This window comes from Amphiprion ocellaris, chromosome 11, assembly GCF_022539595.1.
Source record: "Amphiprion ocellaris isolate individual 3 ecotype Okinawa chromosome 11, ASM2253959v1, whole genome shotgun sequence".
NCBI classification, from domain to species: Eukaryota; Metazoa; Chordata; class Actinopteri; family Pomacentridae; genus Amphiprion; species Amphiprion ocellaris.
This window is the reverse complement of record NC_072776.1, coordinates 7652819-7671854: the sequence shown is the minus strand read 5'-3', so window position 1 is coordinate 7671854 and position 19036 is coordinate 7652819. Positions and strand designations below refer to the sequence as shown.

General features: G+C 39.7%; 2 protein-coding genes across 2 annotated transcripts in view; one reads left to right on the top strand and one right to left on the bottom strand.

Moving 5' to 3' along the window:
* Positions 1-19036, top strand: part of LOC111569969 (leukocyte cell-derived chemotaxin 1-like) — a 116941-nt gene that overhangs the window by 6618 nt on the left and 91287 nt on the right. Inside the window, exon 2 of the mRNA XM_055015629.1 lies at positions 13090-13240. The gene's annotated coding sequence lies outside the window, so the exon portion shown is untranslated. The remainder of the gene's footprint in view (positions 1-13089; positions 13241-19036) is intronic.
* slitrk5b (SLIT and NTRK-like family, member 5b) lies at positions 10452-17255 on the bottom strand. The gene is made up of 2 exons (XM_035949120.2): positions 16885-17255; positions 10452-16431 (listed from the first exon to the last, which is right to left on the bottom strand). Exon 2 carries the CDS (start codon positions 16354-16356, stop codon positions 13753-13755), a length of 2604 nt encoding a protein of 867 aa, XP_035805013.2. The 5' UTR covers positions 16357-16431; positions 16885-17255; the 3' UTR covers positions 10452-13752.

The following is a 19036-nucleotide window of genomic DNA, read 5'->3' as shown; positions in this document are numbered from 1 at the left end:
TTGTCACTCTGTGATTAAAAAATGAAAAGGGGAGGAAAGTCAGCACTTGGCTCTACAGCCTGCAGTGCCTTATTCTTAATTTTTAAAAGAGTTCCTTTTTTTTATCATAGTTTTTCTTCTTTGAATGACGATAGATAGCTCTCCGCTTTGCATTTCAGAGGATTTGTTTTCCAGTCCTGCATGGCTGCTATGATGGGCTGCAGTGCTGGACGAACATGCCTGCCAGGTGCACATTTTTAGACTTGTCCTTATTCCAAATCACACAGTGATGTAGTGGACATTTTAATGAACCCCTGCTCTGTGGTTATAGCCTGACTGCTGACATATCCGTTAAATTTGAGCAGCTCTCTTTTGCACGGTGTGTTGTTTCACAAAGTGAAACTTTGTAGTGATTTTTGCTTTACACAGGAAAGCCAGGTCTGTGTACTGTAATATAAATTGTAGCTGCTTTCCACTTTTTACTCTTTAATTACACACTGAGAACCAGAGTGTTTTAACTGCAATTTTCCCCAAATTTCAGTTTTGTTTCCCGCACTTTACCCCGTAGGTGCCTAGCATGAACAAAAAGGCTAAGAGCATCATTTATTTCCAATTTCCACACAAATTGCTACTCCCTTATTGCCTTTTCCATAAGCTTAAGTTATAGTAGGACCCAGTATTTTTTTGCCATAATTACTCTGTAAACTGTGGGCTTTATAAAACCTGCTGCTGCCATCTGCAGTCATCATAGCAGGTGTGGTATGAGCAAGAGATTACCCTGATTAATGTAGTTAATATACCTCTGTCCTAATAACAAAATTGTGCAACCATAAAAGAAGTGGTTTAGGTTGCTATAGCAACCAACCTTTTCCCCGCTTAACTGTTTTCCTGTGAGTGGATCTTACTTTGATGTGGTAGCCAGTGGCTAGGTGAGGAGTTTACATCCAGTGGGAGAAATCTCCCTGCAGGGAAAAAGAACCCATCAAGATTGTAATCAACGCTGGGATTAAAAATTTCTTGTAATCTTTTTCCAATTATTTCACTCACAAAGTTTACAGGAAATGGGGACAAAAAGCACCTCTGATTTCTACTGTGTCTTTATCCATAGGATTGCTGTGCTACATTCAAAATTTCTGAAATAAAACGCACTATAAATATGCATGTAAAGCTACACAAGAACTCAGGTATTTTCAAATATGCAGGATATGTGATGAATTATTAATGGACATTGTGAAATCTAAAATAGTGTCTTTCAATAATTCATCTTACATTCTTATGGGTTTCAGATCATAAACTAGTGTTAGATATTGATTTATTACATATTGTTCAAGATTTTTTAAATTAATTTTGATATCTGTTCACAGCTACTGTATTTCAGCTGCAGAGAAGCTACATTTAGTATCATCACAAAACAGCTCTGAAGAGATTTTTCCACACACACAGTGAGCTCAGCTGCAGCAGGTGACTCTTGTGTACCAAAGATGCAATTGTCTTTTTTCGTGTTTTCCAGAAGGGTGATCACTGACTTTACACCTGAATGTGTTGCCACAAAAAATGTTCTCTGTTTTCAAGAGCCCTTGTAGAGTAGCACGTCTGCGCTAGTGCTGCTGAGCTCACATTCTTTTATGACAGTAAACATATCTGCAGACCTGCAACCACACTGCCTTGGGGTCATCACATAAAGGTCTTTTTCTGCGTTATACACACACAACTGAGCCACTAGCTTCAGCTGGGTTTTATGAACAGATAAAACAGCTTTGTCTTTCATTTAAGGTCATCACAGTACATTATTCCAACCTATATATCGTTCTAGTGAATATAATCCTCTGAATATTGTGTTGTTTGTGTGATCTGGAGTATCAGGCTTGTTGTAGCCGACACTGCAGCAGCAGATGCAGCTGTGTTCCAGATTCATCAGGGATTGGCAGTGTTCTCTTCACATGTGTTTTGAACCATTTTAGTGCTAATCTCAGCTATTTGACACTAGTAACAGCTCAGTGCTTTTTTGCTTGTTTGTCTGAATTTGCATGAATGCCAGTAGCTTACTTCATATCCTTTAATTTGTTGTTTAGCACATGTCGAAATAGGTTTGAAAGATGAAAGACTATACAGATTAACCACGACATTAAAACCACTCGCCTAACATTGTGTAGGTTCCCATTGTGCTGCCAGAACAACTCTGACCTGCTGGGCTATGGAGACAAGACCTCTGAGGGTGTCCTGTGGTTGTCTGGTGCTGGGATGTTGGCAGTGGATCCTCTGGGTCCTGTGGGTTGTGGGTTGTGGGCGGAGGCCTCTGTGGCTTGTTCTGATGAATGTTGGTGAATGCTTGATTTAAGTGAGATCTGGGGAGTTTGGTGTCCAGCTCAATGTCTTGGGTCTTTGTTGTGTCCCTCAAGCCATTCTTGAGCAATTTTGCAGTGTTGGGTGGCATGGAGCCATCTGGGAGTACTGTCTCCACAGGTGGTTTGCTTGTTCTGCAACAATGTTTAGCCAAATTACCATTGTCGGGTATGCCAGAAGTTAAGGTTTTCCACCAGAAAATTACAATATAATGAGATGGTGAGTGTTATTCTCTTCACCTGACCATGGTTTTAATGTTGTGTCTGATGGGTGTATAGCTATAGCAGCTCTGCAAGGCTGCGTTCTGAGGCAAATGGCATGGCAACTTACTCACAGTGACAATACTAACATATTTAGCAGTTATAATATTTATCATGGTCACCATCATATAGCATTTGCTAAGTCATTACAATAAATGAATAGAATTCTGTCCAGTATTTGTCAAGACATTTTACCCAAAGCCACAAATGACATCTTAATACCAATGCTGCAGGAAAAATAGATCCTTTGGATCCATCTACTGGGGACCATGAATGTCCAAACAATTTCACATGGCCATTTACTGACTAGTTGTTGAAATATTTTAGTCCAAACCAAAGCGGTGGACTGATCCACAAATGTTATGACAGACATTCTCGTCCACACAGCCATGCCGCTAGAGTAGGTAAAGACACATCTTAAAATTACATTCCTTATCATTTCATTATACACATTTTTGCTCTTGCCTGGAGTGAAATTGGAAACATGACAGTGATGATAAATATTAATGCCCTCACTATGTGCAAGACGGAGAATGTCTCATTTTTATGCAAGGACAAGGATGTGCACAAGGCTGGGCTGAAGTTGCCCAAGCAGCAGCCCATTTGCCCTCTTTTGGCTGAGCTGTCCCTCTGGAGGAAAATCACAATAATGATAATTTGCTGTTACTTTTTGATAGGCATGCCTCTGTGGGATACAGAGATGGGGGAGCCCAGAGCCGTAAATAAATAAATCAAGCGGTGCCATATGCCCTCCTGCCACGTGACCCTGAAGCAACCAGCCCAAACTTGGTTTTGTTGACATTTTGTGAGGGCTCTGGGTGAGTCTTTTTGTTGTGATTGTGGATGTGATTAATGGTAAATGATATGATTAGCAGGGATTCAATGCCAATGAAAATCTCCACATATGCCTCCAAACCAAAGGCAGCTAGTCGCATTTGTATCATATTGAGCAATATTGCCTTGTATTATGCTGTCACATGAACCAATCTTAGTCGGATAATTGGCAGCTATATGAAAGATTGCTGCCTTCCGAAAGGAGGCGATTTCAACTGAAAGAGAAAGAGATGAGCGAGGTGCAGCCTTGCAGAGCTGGATTCAGACAACCAGCAGGCCAGCAGGTGAAGCACTGAGATAGAATTGAAACCATTTCCTCCACAATTACTTTAAAGTGAAGCTGGCAAATTTCTCACTAACTCATAAAAATTTATGTTTCAATACTCAGCATATTATATTTGTGCCAAGTATTTTGAATTAGTTTAATCTTTAACGTAAGGTTAAAGAGAGAGCTTTTCAGTAAGGGGCAACCCCCAAAAGCTGCGGTTCAGAGAGCCTTAGAGAGCTTCGAATAGAATAACTCTAGCAGGTATAGTGAAAATAAAACCAGACAATGTGATTATGAAATCCAATATGACCTTTTGTTATTTCTCTGTATTCTAGTACGTATTTATATAACTTACTCCGTCAAATGTCTGGGTTTCACCAGGAATCATTCAGGCAAGCCACAGTCAGCATTATGTCCATGAAAATTCAGCTGGCTACACTAAAGTGTTCAGTCATCATAGAGCAGTTTTTTTTTTTTTTTGCAGTGAGAGATGAAAGTTGACAATTCTGTCAGACTTGCTATTTAAAATATTTCTCTCCATGCTCTCCCAAGCAATTTTGAATGGGAAATGCTGTGGACGATAGTAGTTTTCATTTTGATTTTCAGAATTCAATTAGCATGACCACTGAGCCATGTTGAAATAGTGCTAAGCTCAAGTAACGGAGTCGTATTGCAGCTTAAATCAGTGTAGTTTACACAAAAAATAACAATGTTGTGTTAATGCATTACCTTACACTAACAATTTGCAATTTTTTAATGTATAAAGACATGGTCTGCACTTACATGATGATTTTCTACCTGAGCAGCATTCAAAAGGCTTTGCAATGTTTCCCATTCGCACACACAAACATACACAGACCCAGACCCACACACCAGTGGTTGTGTAGCTGCCATGCAATGTGCTCACCTGCCATCGGGAGCAACTTCTGGTTCAGAACTTCCCTGAGGACACGTGGGCATGTGGCAGGGCTGGGGACCAAACCGACGACCTCGGACAACCCACACTACCACCTGAGCCACAGCAGCCCACCGTGTCATTAAAATTTAAAACAATTTTCACATTTAATATTGATTTATAGTCAGTTAAAGGACTGACCCCCTTCAGGGACATGCTAATGTTTGACAGCTAAAATCGGGTCAGATTAGAGCAACATAAGATGTTTGTACACATCCTTAAAGTCCAGTATTAATGTGTTGCTGCATCAGTGTGTTTATTATCTGCCTGTTATTCAGTCATGTTAATATTGTCTTCTGCTAGATATTTTTAATCAACTATGAAGATGTTTCTATCCTTACCAACACATGACTGACAGACGACAGAAAGTAGAGCTTTGAGGTTAGAGGCACATACTGTAAGAAGGTTAGACTTTTTAAAAGAACTTGACACATTTTTAAACCTGCTATTTGTTGAGTTGTTTATGCTATTATGACATCTTTCAAATTATTCTAAAGGCATGCTGTTTTTTTGTCAAAAAATGAAACAATCCCTGTCAAAACCGGTGAAGTCTTTTAATGATTGGCTGAACAAATCTGACATGTCTCCTGAGAAATGTGGGAAATCTTGGCAGTCAACCAACAATAGCCTGTCAATTATCCAGTCAACAGTGAACAACTGAAGTTGTGTCTTACATAAATTGTTATGCGCTCCATCAGTATTACCAGAGCTGACACATTCTGGCAGGAGGTCATCTCAGTCTCTTCCCTTGTTAGGAGCTGTGTAGCCACACGATACTTAACACAAGGAAGAACTTGAAAGAACTGTTTTGATGCACTTGCCACCAGCCTACGGTACACAGCCTTCAGCAAATAATGCTTCTCAGTGTGGTTAATGAGGAAAGATATGAATGGTCAAATGTAGTTAACGCTGAGGCATTGGGTTACCACTCTTTGAAGTGCTGCTCTTTGAATATTAATGTTATTCATGACCTATTTGCTACTTTACTTTATGGAAATTCCTGATGGCCTTGTTGCCCTGCTGCATTCATGGAGGATGTGTGGAGGCTGCTGGCACAACAAAAATATAATTAATAAGGGAGTATATGCATCAACTTCTTAACAAGAACTAACAATATAGTAAAAAACACTGTATTTGCAGTGCTTTCGGATGTCTTAACAATTGTGGAAAATGAACATCAAAGTCCGGATCTCATTATATGATAACAAATAAAACTCAGAGTGAAGACATTTGTTTGACAGCTTGTATATGGCGGTACTCCCTGGGGTTCAGAAGATGGTTACCCAACACCCCCACCTTGCCATCTGTCTAGATCCATTGTAGCTTGTTGTAAATCCCACAAGGATACTCACAGGGAGGAGAGACAGAAACACAGAAAAGTGCTTTTAGGAACCACAGCACACCCTCAGCCTGTCACGAGAGCCGAGGATGACATGAGAATCTCGCTATGCCTTGAACTATACACTGCTTAAAAAGTTCTCTTCAAGTTGAAATATAATAGCGTCTGAGTTGCCACCAAGTTTCTCTCGGTGTTTTTTTTAACGTTTGCTTAAATATCAGACTTGCCGAGATGCATTGAGTCATGCTGTTAAAGAGGATGACCAGGAAAACTGCCCTAATTTCACAGTGCTGCTTGAATTAATTTATAACGAGTCAAATAAGGATGACTTTTGAACAGCAGCACAAGAGTGAGAACGGGCATAAAAATAAAGAAACAGAAGAATATCTAGGAGGTATTTGCATGTTTCTATAAAACAGCTCAAAGAGAACAGTGATTAATGTGGACAATAGCCTGTGCAAGACACGCCAGGGTGTGTGCTGTTTTTTTAAACCATGCCTGCTGTGAAATTACTGAACCAGATGCCAAAAGGACGTGTGGAGATGAGGGCCACAGTAGGTTCTCCTGTCACCTCCAGTGTCTATCCTACTGCAGTGTCCTTGAGCAAGAGACTGAATCCTTAGCAGCTCAGGAGGTGTTGCATCATTTATCTGACATTGCACCAGGGCAAGAATATTGCAATTCCAAAAAAGATTAACATGTTTATTGCCCTTGCTTGTACTGCCTGTGTGTGCTTGTGGCTTTGTTATAGTCAAACATGACAAGATTGTGGGAAGGAGAGAGGAAATTACAAGTCCCTGCTCCCCCAATCTGCACCAAATAAAGGCAGTAAAGGGACTTCATTCTCAATAGCAAAGGTTGAGAAACACACACAAGTCTACAGCTACTGTATCTCTAAGCTCAATAGTGGGATAAGAGGCCTTGGAGCTGGCTGGTTTTGCTGGAGTGTGCTCAACTCAGTTTAGAGAGTTATGATTGGCGTTTTGGGATAGCATTTTTACAGATGAAATATTTTCCAGTCTGTCTACAGAAACATGAAAATATACAGCGGAAAATAATTAGAATTGTGATTTGATGAATTACTCATAAAATACGATCTTATGTGTATGTGAAGTGCTTTTAGATCTTTCTTGTTAAATAGATACATCTAAGTGAGAACTACTGAATAAAAAAAAATATTACTGAATCATTTTCAAAGTGTTTCCTGGAATAGTGTAGCCTTTAGCATGTTACACACATTTTTTTATGCTTACTGTAGCTATTATCACTTCCACTGATCATTAATCTAATGCAAAATATCACACGAGAAGGTTTGCAGTCAGTGTTTAGTTATGTATTTAATGTTAGCCTATAGGGAATGGAGATCTGAGGCAGTTTTATATAAACTCATACAGTGATTAGGTCCAATTTATAACTTTTTTTAAAAATCTAAGTTCTACCCTTGAGGAAATATGCAGTAAAAATATATGTGAGGGGTGTAATTTTCATAACCAGTCTCTCCTTCTGTAGGCTTACTCCATCAGATTTTACTGCTTTTCATCAGAACAATCTTAACATTGGAACACTTGCAGGCGAGTGGTTAGCCACCTTCCCCTCAGCTGTCGCTTTGATTTTACGAGATGCTCGGGAAAGAGATGAAAGAAATATGCAACAGTGAAACGGTGGCTGCATTTAAATCCAGCCTGCCACAGTACACGAGCAATCTGTAATAGTCCACTCACACATCAGAGCACTTCATTCAGCCGCTTCACAGCTAAATCAGATTTATCTGGGGGTGTGAATTTATGGAATTCTGTGGCTATCTAAAACGATTGTATGAAATGCAACTGAAAATTGTTTCAGCTGGGATTTTACATACAGATGTATAATGCTACACTATAGTTTTGTTCAAACGGTCAGTTGCATTTGCTTCTGTAGAAAACCATGCCCTTTTGCAAATGTCTCCAATCTTGAGTATACCATTATTGCTGAGGCACGGCTGCTTCTTTGTTGTGAGATTTGTGTCTCTCCTCTCTCTCTCAACTGAATGAGGAAACACAAACAGGGCCCTTTCAGGTCACATCTTTTTCAAATCAGTGGGAGACACTGCTTTAGTGGTTCCTGCTGGTGCTGCTGCATGTATAAACAAATCTGCCACGAAACAAACAGAAGCGACTTAATGTTTCGCCAGTGCGGTGGTGTTGTCCGTCTTGGCCTGTTTGTTGTCACTATAGATTACAGGTCGACAAGTGCGGCAGATTCTAATTGCAGTTATAGTGAGACTTCAGGCCAAGATACGGAGAAGGACATGCCCTTGTTGTGATGAAGCGCGATGAGGAAAAGGGACTGATAAAAAAGCGGGTGGGTACGGGGCATAGACAGAGGTTAATGCGAGATGAGTGACTCTGCAGGGCAGCGTAAGAGCTTCACAGTATGCTCCTGATTGAAGGAGGAAAAACACAATATTCAAAGTGGATCATTTTGAATCGGAGAACATTATTAATTTGTCTCGACGCTGGCAGGAAATCTCTGAATGATATTAAGCACACAGCCAAACAGTTTGACATTGTTATACGGCACACTCAAGAGCTATGAAAGCCTCTTATAAACACCAATTCACTGTATTCACAACATAGCATTTTATTTTGCCTATTTCCAAAGCTTTTCTCTTTTCTTGATGTGAAATATCATTCTCATGTTTAGTATTAGCACTATAAATGGGAGGATGAGGAAGGATTTTGTCACTTTTCTCAGGTTGGCAGTCATAAGCCCGGATAAGCCCTCATAAATATTAGTGTGTCGCACACGTACTGTTTCCAGTTGTTGCAAATATACTAGCAAAAACTTAGCATCCAAATCCCTGTTTTCTGGGTTTGTAAATACCACCCCACTCTAGCAGCATGTAATTTTTTTTTCTCAAATCGGTCTAAAACAATGGACGTGACCCTGATGTACATTATTAACAAGCATGCTGGACACAGATAAATGTCAGTTTATGCAGAAGATGTAAGGCATCAATTATTGCTGAGGACCTTTAGTTAGGTGGTGAGTTGTTTGAAGATTTTTTCAGGCAAAACTGATGGAAGACTAAAAGAGAGCATAAAGGTATTGCCATGCTGGCTGGCTGAAGTCCTTGAGGCAAGCATGAATACACTCTGAGTCAATAATTTATGCGCCCAGACACACACACACGTTACACATACACATAGAAAGTGAGAGAGAGAGAAACGGAACATTGCTGCGCAGGGAAACAGAAGACTGAAAAATCTTCAGGGACAGAAACATACTCTGAGACTAACAACTGGAAACCATACATATGTTGACAGATGAGAGATTCTTTTCGACCCTCCTCAGTGAAAGAAATATCAAGGCGGTTTCAATCGGTCGTATTTCTGCTGCGTTTGCTTGCCGGATAGAAGATAGTAAAGGTTTTTCCTGTTGGTGACTGCTTACAGTCATATGCTGTCTTCACACAGGCTGACACATCTCTTCAAGCTTACATAATGTAGATCTGCCCTAATTTCTCTCTGCCTAGCAAAACAGGGGTCTTCAAGCTGCTAAGCAACATAACACTATCAATCTGACAAATGAATGAATGAGTCAAAGGTGATCCATACTTAAATGTCTTATTCAAATTGACACTTTGCAGAACCAGATCTTGTGTTTGTGAGTTATGCCTGAATATAATGCACAAAAAGATCCTGCAATTCCTTTTGTCTTTTATGCACACTGTGTAGAATTTAGGGTTATGCAAAGGACAGTAATCCCATATAACTCGAAAATCTGAGTTACGGATTCAAACTCAGCGGTGGCATCGTACCTCTTGCTCTAGATTGTTTTTCTGTGTCAGGTAATTGGATGTTTCCATGGATACAGGGCTTCCAGAAAGCTATTTCTGCAAAGAGTATAGTTTTTCTGTCTGCTAGCATAAGCATGCAGATGTGTTCATATAACAGAGTTACAGTAAGGTCACGTCTACTTATTTCAGCACTAAACACTTCAGAGATTTCACCGTAAATACATCTTTTGTTGTTAGAAAACATTCAATATCAAACATTTTGGATTCAAACATGCACAGGAAAGCCAATTTTGTAACACTGCCCAGGGCCTGTGCAGCTATACTCCAGTTTGTGCAGCTGTTTGGAGCCCCTGGAGCATCAGATAAGCATTTCATTTATACATGACATAACTGATAATTTAAGTTTTTAATCAAAATGTGGTTGAGTCAAAGTGAGGCATCATCAATCATCATCATACTAACTATGCCATCTTTTCGTCGATTATGTAACGCAGCCTTCCTCATTATTTCCTATTCGTCCAAATAAAACTTTGACAGTGGCTTGATCTGAACATTTGGATTAGATATTTTAGTTTTGTCCTGAAAAATGCCAAAGGCGTTTGAGCAGCCTTTTCAAATCTGTCCTTCCTGTGCACTGTGACATTTACGGCACACAGCATGGTTTAGAGGGTTAAGGGAAGAAATACAACAGTGTGTCAAATGTAGGCATATCTTTTATTCATTAGCTAACAACTAAAGAAACAGCACATTGTAGATATATTTACCCCACATATTCCTAGTTGTACCGTGTTCTTGCAATAGGAGACCAGGTTTTGCTTTTGAAAGATGGTGCAGGTTTGCATGAAAATGCTGATGAAGTGTTCTATTTACAAATCAGAGGTACTGTTTCATATGAAAATCCAACGAAACAAACCAAAGAAAACATAAGAGTTGATATAAGAATAAGACACTGACTTCAGCTCTTCTTCTTTGCAAATAAAACATTTGCACATATACACAGGACAGTCACATTTCAATTTAACACATTTTTGGACTATCTGTATTTGTAGTCTTATGTGAAACCAAAAAAAACCTGCATTTGGCAGTGATTGCAAAAATCTGGAGGAGAAAATATATTACAGATTTCTGTTATATACAGTAAATATTGTCTTTCCATTACACAGTTGCCTATGTAAGATTCTAGAAATTGAAAGAAACTTCATAATAAATAAATTCAAAAAAACATAAAGTGTGGAATCTTCCTCTGAATACTTCCTTGACCACCATATTTGCCCTTTTGTAAATCACTGTTTTCTCATCTGTTGCATTAGTTTGGATGTACAAAATTCACGACACATTTTAAAAAAGAGTGATCAACTCGAGAGCTGACACAATCAACTAAATTCCAGCCACTGTTCACAACAAAAACATTTTGTGTGCGTCGGTCTGTGCATGTTTGCAGGTGTACAGTGTTGTCACCACTAACTTCACTGCAACATATTGATTGAAAACAAACCTGTGCAGGTACACGTCATGCTTCACTGTGTAGATTTCAGTTCATTTGTTCTCATGAATTTTCAAAAAAGCAGAAAACAGGTCAAGTGACAAAATAACCACAAAATCATTCTGAACATTTGAAAGGCAACAAACCAGGACTGCATCCTTGGTAAACAGCATGACTAATGCTGCAGTGTAATACTCGGTGACATGCAGACAGGGTCCAGATATACCATTACCTCTAATTAACTGAGTTAAGATGACAGGTTCAGTGCATAATACTGCATATCATGTGAATTTGCTCTGTGTATTAAACTCTCAGGGAAAGTCACATTTCTTGGCTTACACTATTGACCTAGAAATTGGTTAGACTGCATTGTGACTGGATGATGTGCTTAGTTTCCTTTAGAGCATAGAACATTTTTATGCATAAAGACGACTCCATCCATTCAACTGCTGCATTCATTTGTTGTGCTTTTCAATCTAACAGCGAAAGCTCTTGCACATCCTTACACACGTGTTACACTACCTATCAGTCACCCTCTGAAAGGAGACAAACACGCAGACTGCTAATTGCACTCGAGTTGCCTGATTTCATACGATCCCAAACTAAAAAGATGATACAAACAATGCCAAGTGATGAGACGGTGCTTTATCCCTAATGCAATACACACAAATCCACTCAGTATTCCCTTAAAAACACATGTGATTAAAAATCTATGAAGTTTAGAATAAATGAATTATCCAAAATGTGGTACAAAAGTACTTCTAAATATTCATGTGTGTTAAATTCCAAATGAGAACTTATGAGATGTGATAGTATTATTAAATATCATGTGTATGCAAGTCAGTTGGTGACTGAGTGGATGAGCAGTGGGCGGTTTATACAGATTGTCTAAGTATAATTTATGTCTATGCATAGTGCAAGAGTTTTTAACATATGTACCCTTCATGTATGCATTTTTCAAACCTGTTTCTATGGCTATATGCACGTTACCACAGTGTGCATTTCAGAAAGTGACATCATTGTTGACCTGTTGAAGTCAATAGTGCATTTTTTTTTTGAAAACGGAAAAAAATAAATAAATAAAAGAGAAAAAGCTCAATATCTAGATTTGCTCGTATAAAAATATGCAGTCATTTAAAATATGTTTATGCAGGCCTGAGGGCAAGAAACTTTAAAGATTCTCAACTGTATTTCAACTGAAGGAGAATATGGAGATATACTGGACTCTTATTGTATTGTCACTACTCAAATGTGTTGTAACAGGAATACAATTGTAGATTCAGACATATATAACAAAAGAAGCCAGTTGCACAGGTGCAATATTTCATAGGATTTAGTTTGATGTATGCTTGTAGGTGTCAAAGTTTGCATATATATATATCCTTTTTTCTTCTTTTATGGACAGCTTTGGTAGGGGTAAATCATAAAGGTTCTTGGAAAAAAGCCTGCATTTATGCACATTTGTGACATATGAAGCAGTATTTTAGTTAAAGCTCCTCATCTTCTTTTAGTTACAATACTTCTGAATACAGGCGTGATTGTATCTTTCAGTTACACTTTTGAGTACAGTCATAATACATTACTTTTAACACAAGTGCAACATGTGTGCATAATCCACAAATGCTGTTGATTTGCAGAGCTTTGAGGGACCACTAGTGATGTACCACAAAATGTGCTCTAGTCTGGTTCAATATAGTTTTAGGATATTCATTATAATTGTTATTATTTTTCCCAATCTGCCAAAAAAAAAAAAAAAAAAAAAAAAGAGAGCAGAGATTTACTGGTCTCATAACCTGTGGTTTGAGAGATTACATTATGAGCTAATGCATTTCATTATTTTCATCCCAGAGCTGTGCATCCTGGAGGACGAGCTGCCAAGCTGAATGTGTCTCTCTCCATTTTCCACTGGAGCACAATTTCCCAACAGAAACACCTACATGCAGGTCAACACCCCGATGCTGATGAATCTACTTGTGGAATACATCTGATCCGGTCTCATGTGTGAGTTTCACTTTGAATACATTTTCAAAGCCAGAACTGGCAGCCCTGCATGTGTCTGTAACGAAAACCTGGTTTATTTTAGGACAAGAACACATCGTCTGCATGGTTCATTAACACTCGTAAAATGCAGCTAATTTGAGAGTTAAAGCTCAGCCTCGCATTATTGTGGAATATACAGCTCCAGGACGTATTTTATGATAGGATGAGTCATAAGAGCCCTGAATCTGCAGTTGCCTGTTCATATTTACAAATTTAAACCAATGTGTTGAACAGCCCTGGGATAAAGTGTTAAGTGATACTTTTAAATGAGCAGTGTCCCCCTTTATTACTCACTTCTGTAAAGCATGACTCCCAGAAACTGTAGCTTACAATGCACTGTACTAAGTTGAGAAAATAATGATGCCTATTGATTTTTTTTTGTTTGTTTGTTTTTTACAACATGTTGTGATTCCTGATTTAGATGGAAACATCACACAAATATGTCCACGCTGATCACCTGTAGATCAAGTCTCTTAAAACTGTGTAAATGTAGTTCGTTTTTCAAGAACCTCAAGGTAATCTGGATCAATATGGAGCTTTGCTTTCAGTTCCCAGTACTCGCTCCTGTTGGGCTCCACATAAACAGTACTTGGTGCTGTACAGTAGAGTATTGTCTGTTGTATTCTGTCTGGGTGGACGTATTGATGCCTTGCATCAAAGTCTGAGGTATACTGATTTGATGAATGGGCTGTATGCCTGCATGGTAGTGTATTGCTGTAGCGCCTATGCTTGTCAGGCTCAAGTACGTCTCTGTAGTAGCATGGATCATCTTGGTGAGGGGTGGAGGGCTTGTTAAGAGGCTCTGGAGTAGTGGCACTGTATTCTGAGCTTATTACATTACTGGCTGCCTCTTCATCCGAGTTACCCAGAAATGTGCCGCTCAACTCATCAAAGTCTCTAAATCCATCCACTGATTTGTTGTCCGTCGGGGTGTGCGCAGTAGTTCTGCACGTGGATTCGGTGGGAGGTGGGATGTACTCATACACATGTCCGGAGGATGTTCTGACTTTGGGGATGGATCCCTTTTTGTAAAGGCCATATTCCATGTTGAGAGAGCTGATGCAAGCATTCATGGAGTTATTCTGCTCATTTTGGCTCTTTTGACGTCTCTTTTTCATTGCCACAAACAGCCCCGCAGCCACAAACACTGACATAATGAACACGAGGAGCAGGGCAAGAATCATCACAGATAAAGGAATGGTGCTGTATTGAGTGTCAGAGTCCAAGGATGTTTCTATGGTGATAGTGCTGCCAGGGAAAGATTCTTCAGAGGGTGGTATCATGGAGGCAAGTACATCAGAGTTATTAGGGCAGAAATTAGTTGTCTTAATGTATCTCATATCCTCTCCAGCTAGTTTCTTGGGGGATCCACATATGACATTGTTTACAACTGTGCCTGTGCTAAGCTGCTCTAGCCACATTTTCAGCTCCAATATGCTGCAAGAGCAATCCCAGGGATTCTCAAACAAGTCAACTTGTACCAGTGCAGTAAGCTGATCTAGTACACCACTCACTGGCAGATAGCGCAGATGGTTGTTGCGGAGATTTAGTCTGGCCAATGTCAGGCCAATAAAAGTTCCCTCTGGTAAGGTTTTCAAGAGGTTATTGTTTAGAAAAAGAAGCTGAAGTTTGGGTATGTACTGAAAAGTGTCAGAAGTAACCTCTTTAATAACATTATATTCTAAATACAAGAACTGTAGGGTCTCTAATCCATAAAACATATCAGCTGTAAGACGGTCTATCAAATTCCCGTTGAGGTATAGTCTTCGTAGATGTGTCAAATCGCCAAAAGCTCGGTCGTGAACACGAGCTATTCGATTGTTACCAAGATGAAGCAAATCTAAGCCAGTTGCCTCAATAAAATCTGATCTTTGCACCACTGTAATGTAATTCCCTGTGAGATACATCTTTTTGGGATTGTAAGGTTTGGGATTTAAGTCAGAGATCTGTTCAATCTTTCGCTCCTGGCAGTTCACATTCAGGCCAAGGTCTGATATTTGAAGATTGCAGGTGCAGGCAGTCGGGCAATCTAAAGGCACAGGCGATTTGGTCTGATATGAAACAATTTGGCCGTAATTTTGTGGTTTGTTCGATGGGACTCGAGCGGTGGGTCTCGATTTTAGTTTGGCTGACTGTCGAGGTCCCTTAGTGGGTCTTGATGAGGACCGCGCAATCCCAGATGAGGTGAAGGATGCTGTAACTAGAGCTGGCGTGGTCCTATAGTATGCATCGGTGCTCAAATGTGGCAGGGGCGGCATCTCATATTCAGCGATGGCTCTCCTCGGGCACAACTCTTGTTTTGAAACCTCATCAAGATCTCTCCCGTGAAGTCGAAAAGGGAACTCACACACAACGTCGCCGACCAGAGCTGTGTATGATATGCTCTCGAGCCAGGTTTTGAGAGCAATCAACTCGCAGGAGCAGTTCCATGGATTCTCCTCCAGCTGTAACTCCACAACACTGTTCATGTGCTCCAGCAGACCCGTGTAGGGAAGGACTTTGAGCTGATTCCCCCTTAAGTCTAAATGAGTCAATGGTACATACTGGAAAATGTTTACAGGCAGAGCAGATATTAAATTGTCATTTAGAATCAGGACCTCCAGATGTCGAAGTCTGCTGAAGGCGTTTGGCACCACATGAGTGATATAGTTGTAATCAATTTGTAGATATTCCAGACTTTCAAGGCCAAAGAAAAACTCTTCCTTCAAGGCATCAATTTTATTATTGTTGAGATGTAATCGTTTCAATCCCTGTAGTCCGTTAAAAGCTCCCGCTTCAACATCAGATATTTCATTATTTCCCAGATGTAATATTGTTAGTCCTTTGAACTCAATAAAATCATTGGCAGATAGCTTTTTCAGAAGATTCCCAGTGAGCAGCAGATGATATTGGGGGGAGTACGCAGGGCTTACGTCTGAGACACTTCCAATCCCTCTGTTTTCACAGCTCACCGTAAGTATCCCTTCTCTCTCGTCACAGGCACACAGTCCTTGACATATTTCTCCATAATGGCCAAACACCTCAACAGTGCATACTGATGTTGCACTTAGCAAGACATACGGAATCCAAAGATGCATTTTTCTTTCTCTCTCTCTCTTTCTGCAAAAATGATGGCCAAGCTCACAGTCCTGCTAAGGTATCCTCAATGTCATCTAGAAATAAAAAGACACACATGGTGATGTAAAGAAAGAAAAAAGCAAAATTAAAAAAAACAAACTAACAAACAAACAAAAAAAGCAGGCAGGCTGCATTGAAAAGCAACTTCCACACTCTGGCCAGCATGAATCAAAGCTTCATCTGCTGTTAACCCAGAGGTAACTTCTGTCTGTGTGGCTGCAGATTTTTAAAAGCAGGATAGAAAGCAACTCCTTCAAGCTATGTAAATAACAGCAACAACAACATAAAAAGCAAGGTCAAAGCCAGACATAAGCACAAAACAATGGCCTAATTTCGCTGTGAGGGGGAAGCCTTGTAAAATGCAATAGTTAAACACAGGTTGGGACGTAAAGCTGTGTAAATTACAGCTGGGTTTAGCGTCACTGCCCTGTCTGAGACTAGACAGCCTGCATCATTTTGCGTGCAACTCTTGGGCTAGAAATACATACCTCAAGCACATTGATGGAGATGTAGGCTCGGTTGGGTAGGCTGTTTTCAGCGCATCTTGTGTTTTTAAATCCGTCAAACAATAAAAATAAAAACGAGATATCAAACAGAAAGCAGGATGTTAGTGTGCGCAATCGTCGCCTCTTACGCACGGGAGAGGATGAAAGAAACGCTGATCAACCGTAACTGCCAAACGCTTCTCTTTGAGCGCGCTGTGCCGGAGGAGACGCAGCTATGCCTGGTAACAAAGTTGCTTATTCTCTCTCTCTGTCTCTCTGTCTCACCGTGGGCGCGCACGCACGCACGCACGCACGCAGGCAGGCAGGCAGGCTCACTCGGTGGTCGGGAGGATGTCAAATCATTTCATGCACAAAGAATCAGCTCACTGGAGCAGCTTTCCGGAGATACCACCACTACCACCACCACCCCTTCCAATCCCTTTCCTGTCCTCGCCACCAACCCACCCACCCCCAAAAAAGATGTTGACCCAGCTACTGAAAATATGTCACAAAAAGAAGGGGAAAAAAATCAATAATTTACCGGATCAGGCGCGCTACAGACGGTTTTGTTAAACCGCTTCATCATGTTATTCATCCAGGAGACAAAACCAGGATGGCAAATTATATTAGCTCCCCATAGTCTGTCAGTCCTGCAGTGTTGAGGTGGTAAAATATAGACTGAGATACTAATTTCAGTTGTAGCAGCTCGAATTTTAGTTCAACATGCTTTATTGACGAAATATTAGGTTAACGGTGCAGCCAAAGCGTCCAGGATGGTGCAATTAAAAGAAAATCAATGAATCCAATAATCAGTCAGACTTAGTTTATATAGCACTTGTCACACAAATGAAATGTAACACAAAGTGCTTTAAAATGGATACTGAGGAAACACGATCATAAATAATGCATGCAATGAGGAAACACCGGATGAATTAAAATAGAAAATAAAATATGACATCTATAAATAAATGAAAGAAACCTAGATAAAGGACCAGACAGAAGTCAAGATTCATTGATAAAAGAGGATGAATAAGATGGTAGAGGGGCAAAAAAGGAGATAAAAAATGTAAAAATGTGTTGTGTGTGTGTGTGTGTGTGTGTGCCATATGTTTAGTAAGCTATGTCAAGGTAATTATCACATTCAGTGGTGTTTTAATTATGTCCCTCAGCTTGTGACATGACATATTGCGCAGTAAGGTCTGCTTAAGATTCAAGATCTTAATTTGCAACATGCTCGTATGATTTAGAGGTTACTTTGCACCTCTTTTGCACATTAGTTTCCTCATTTTTCTTAAATGTAACATGTGTGAGCAACTAGATACCTTAAGTTCCCCCAAACTTTGGGGCCCAAAGGGATGAATAAATTATCTACGGTAAATGAAGTGGCATGTAATTTGATGGTTCTGTGAAAAATAACAAGCTGATAATACAAAAATGTTCCTTTATATAGAAGAAAAAAACAAGTAGTGATAAATAATGAGGAGTGAAGTGCTGAGTGTCCCTATGAAGTTTGGATTAACAAGTCAAACTTCTTAAAGTTTTCCTGCCAGATGAAACTTGAACACCAAAAGACATTATTGAGATTTTTTGTAACATCTGAGTTAGTTGAATTTCTTGATGCACACGTACGTTTTTTATATTATTGACAACCTCTCACTCCTGTTTGCAGTGTCCTTCCTCCTATCAGGCTTTTCCTTCCAATTAGAATCCTTCATTTCTGATTACTGATAGTTTTGACTCTCCAATAGATGATTAAGTATCGGATACTGTTGACCTGGTTTGGCTCTTTGGAAGATCAGGGACTTTGTGTTCTTTTAGAAACCAGATCCTGTTTACAACTCACTCTGGCCGACAAGAGGACAGAGTGTCTTCAATCAAGGTCAGCCTGATTTCACTCCTCTAGTCTAATAAATGAGAACTGAAAATCTGTAAGGACACATATTCAACTAATAATATCAGAAATGAATATCACTACTGTGACAATTATAAATGATTAAACAAACGATTGCAAGATGGAAAATGAACACACATAGATCACTTTTTCCACAACATTATCATTGTATTTATTACATTTAAACAGAAGGTGCATCTGCGTCTCTTCCTCACCTGTTGTGTAGTGACCTCAGACTATTTCTCCTGCTGGTGGACGTGACCT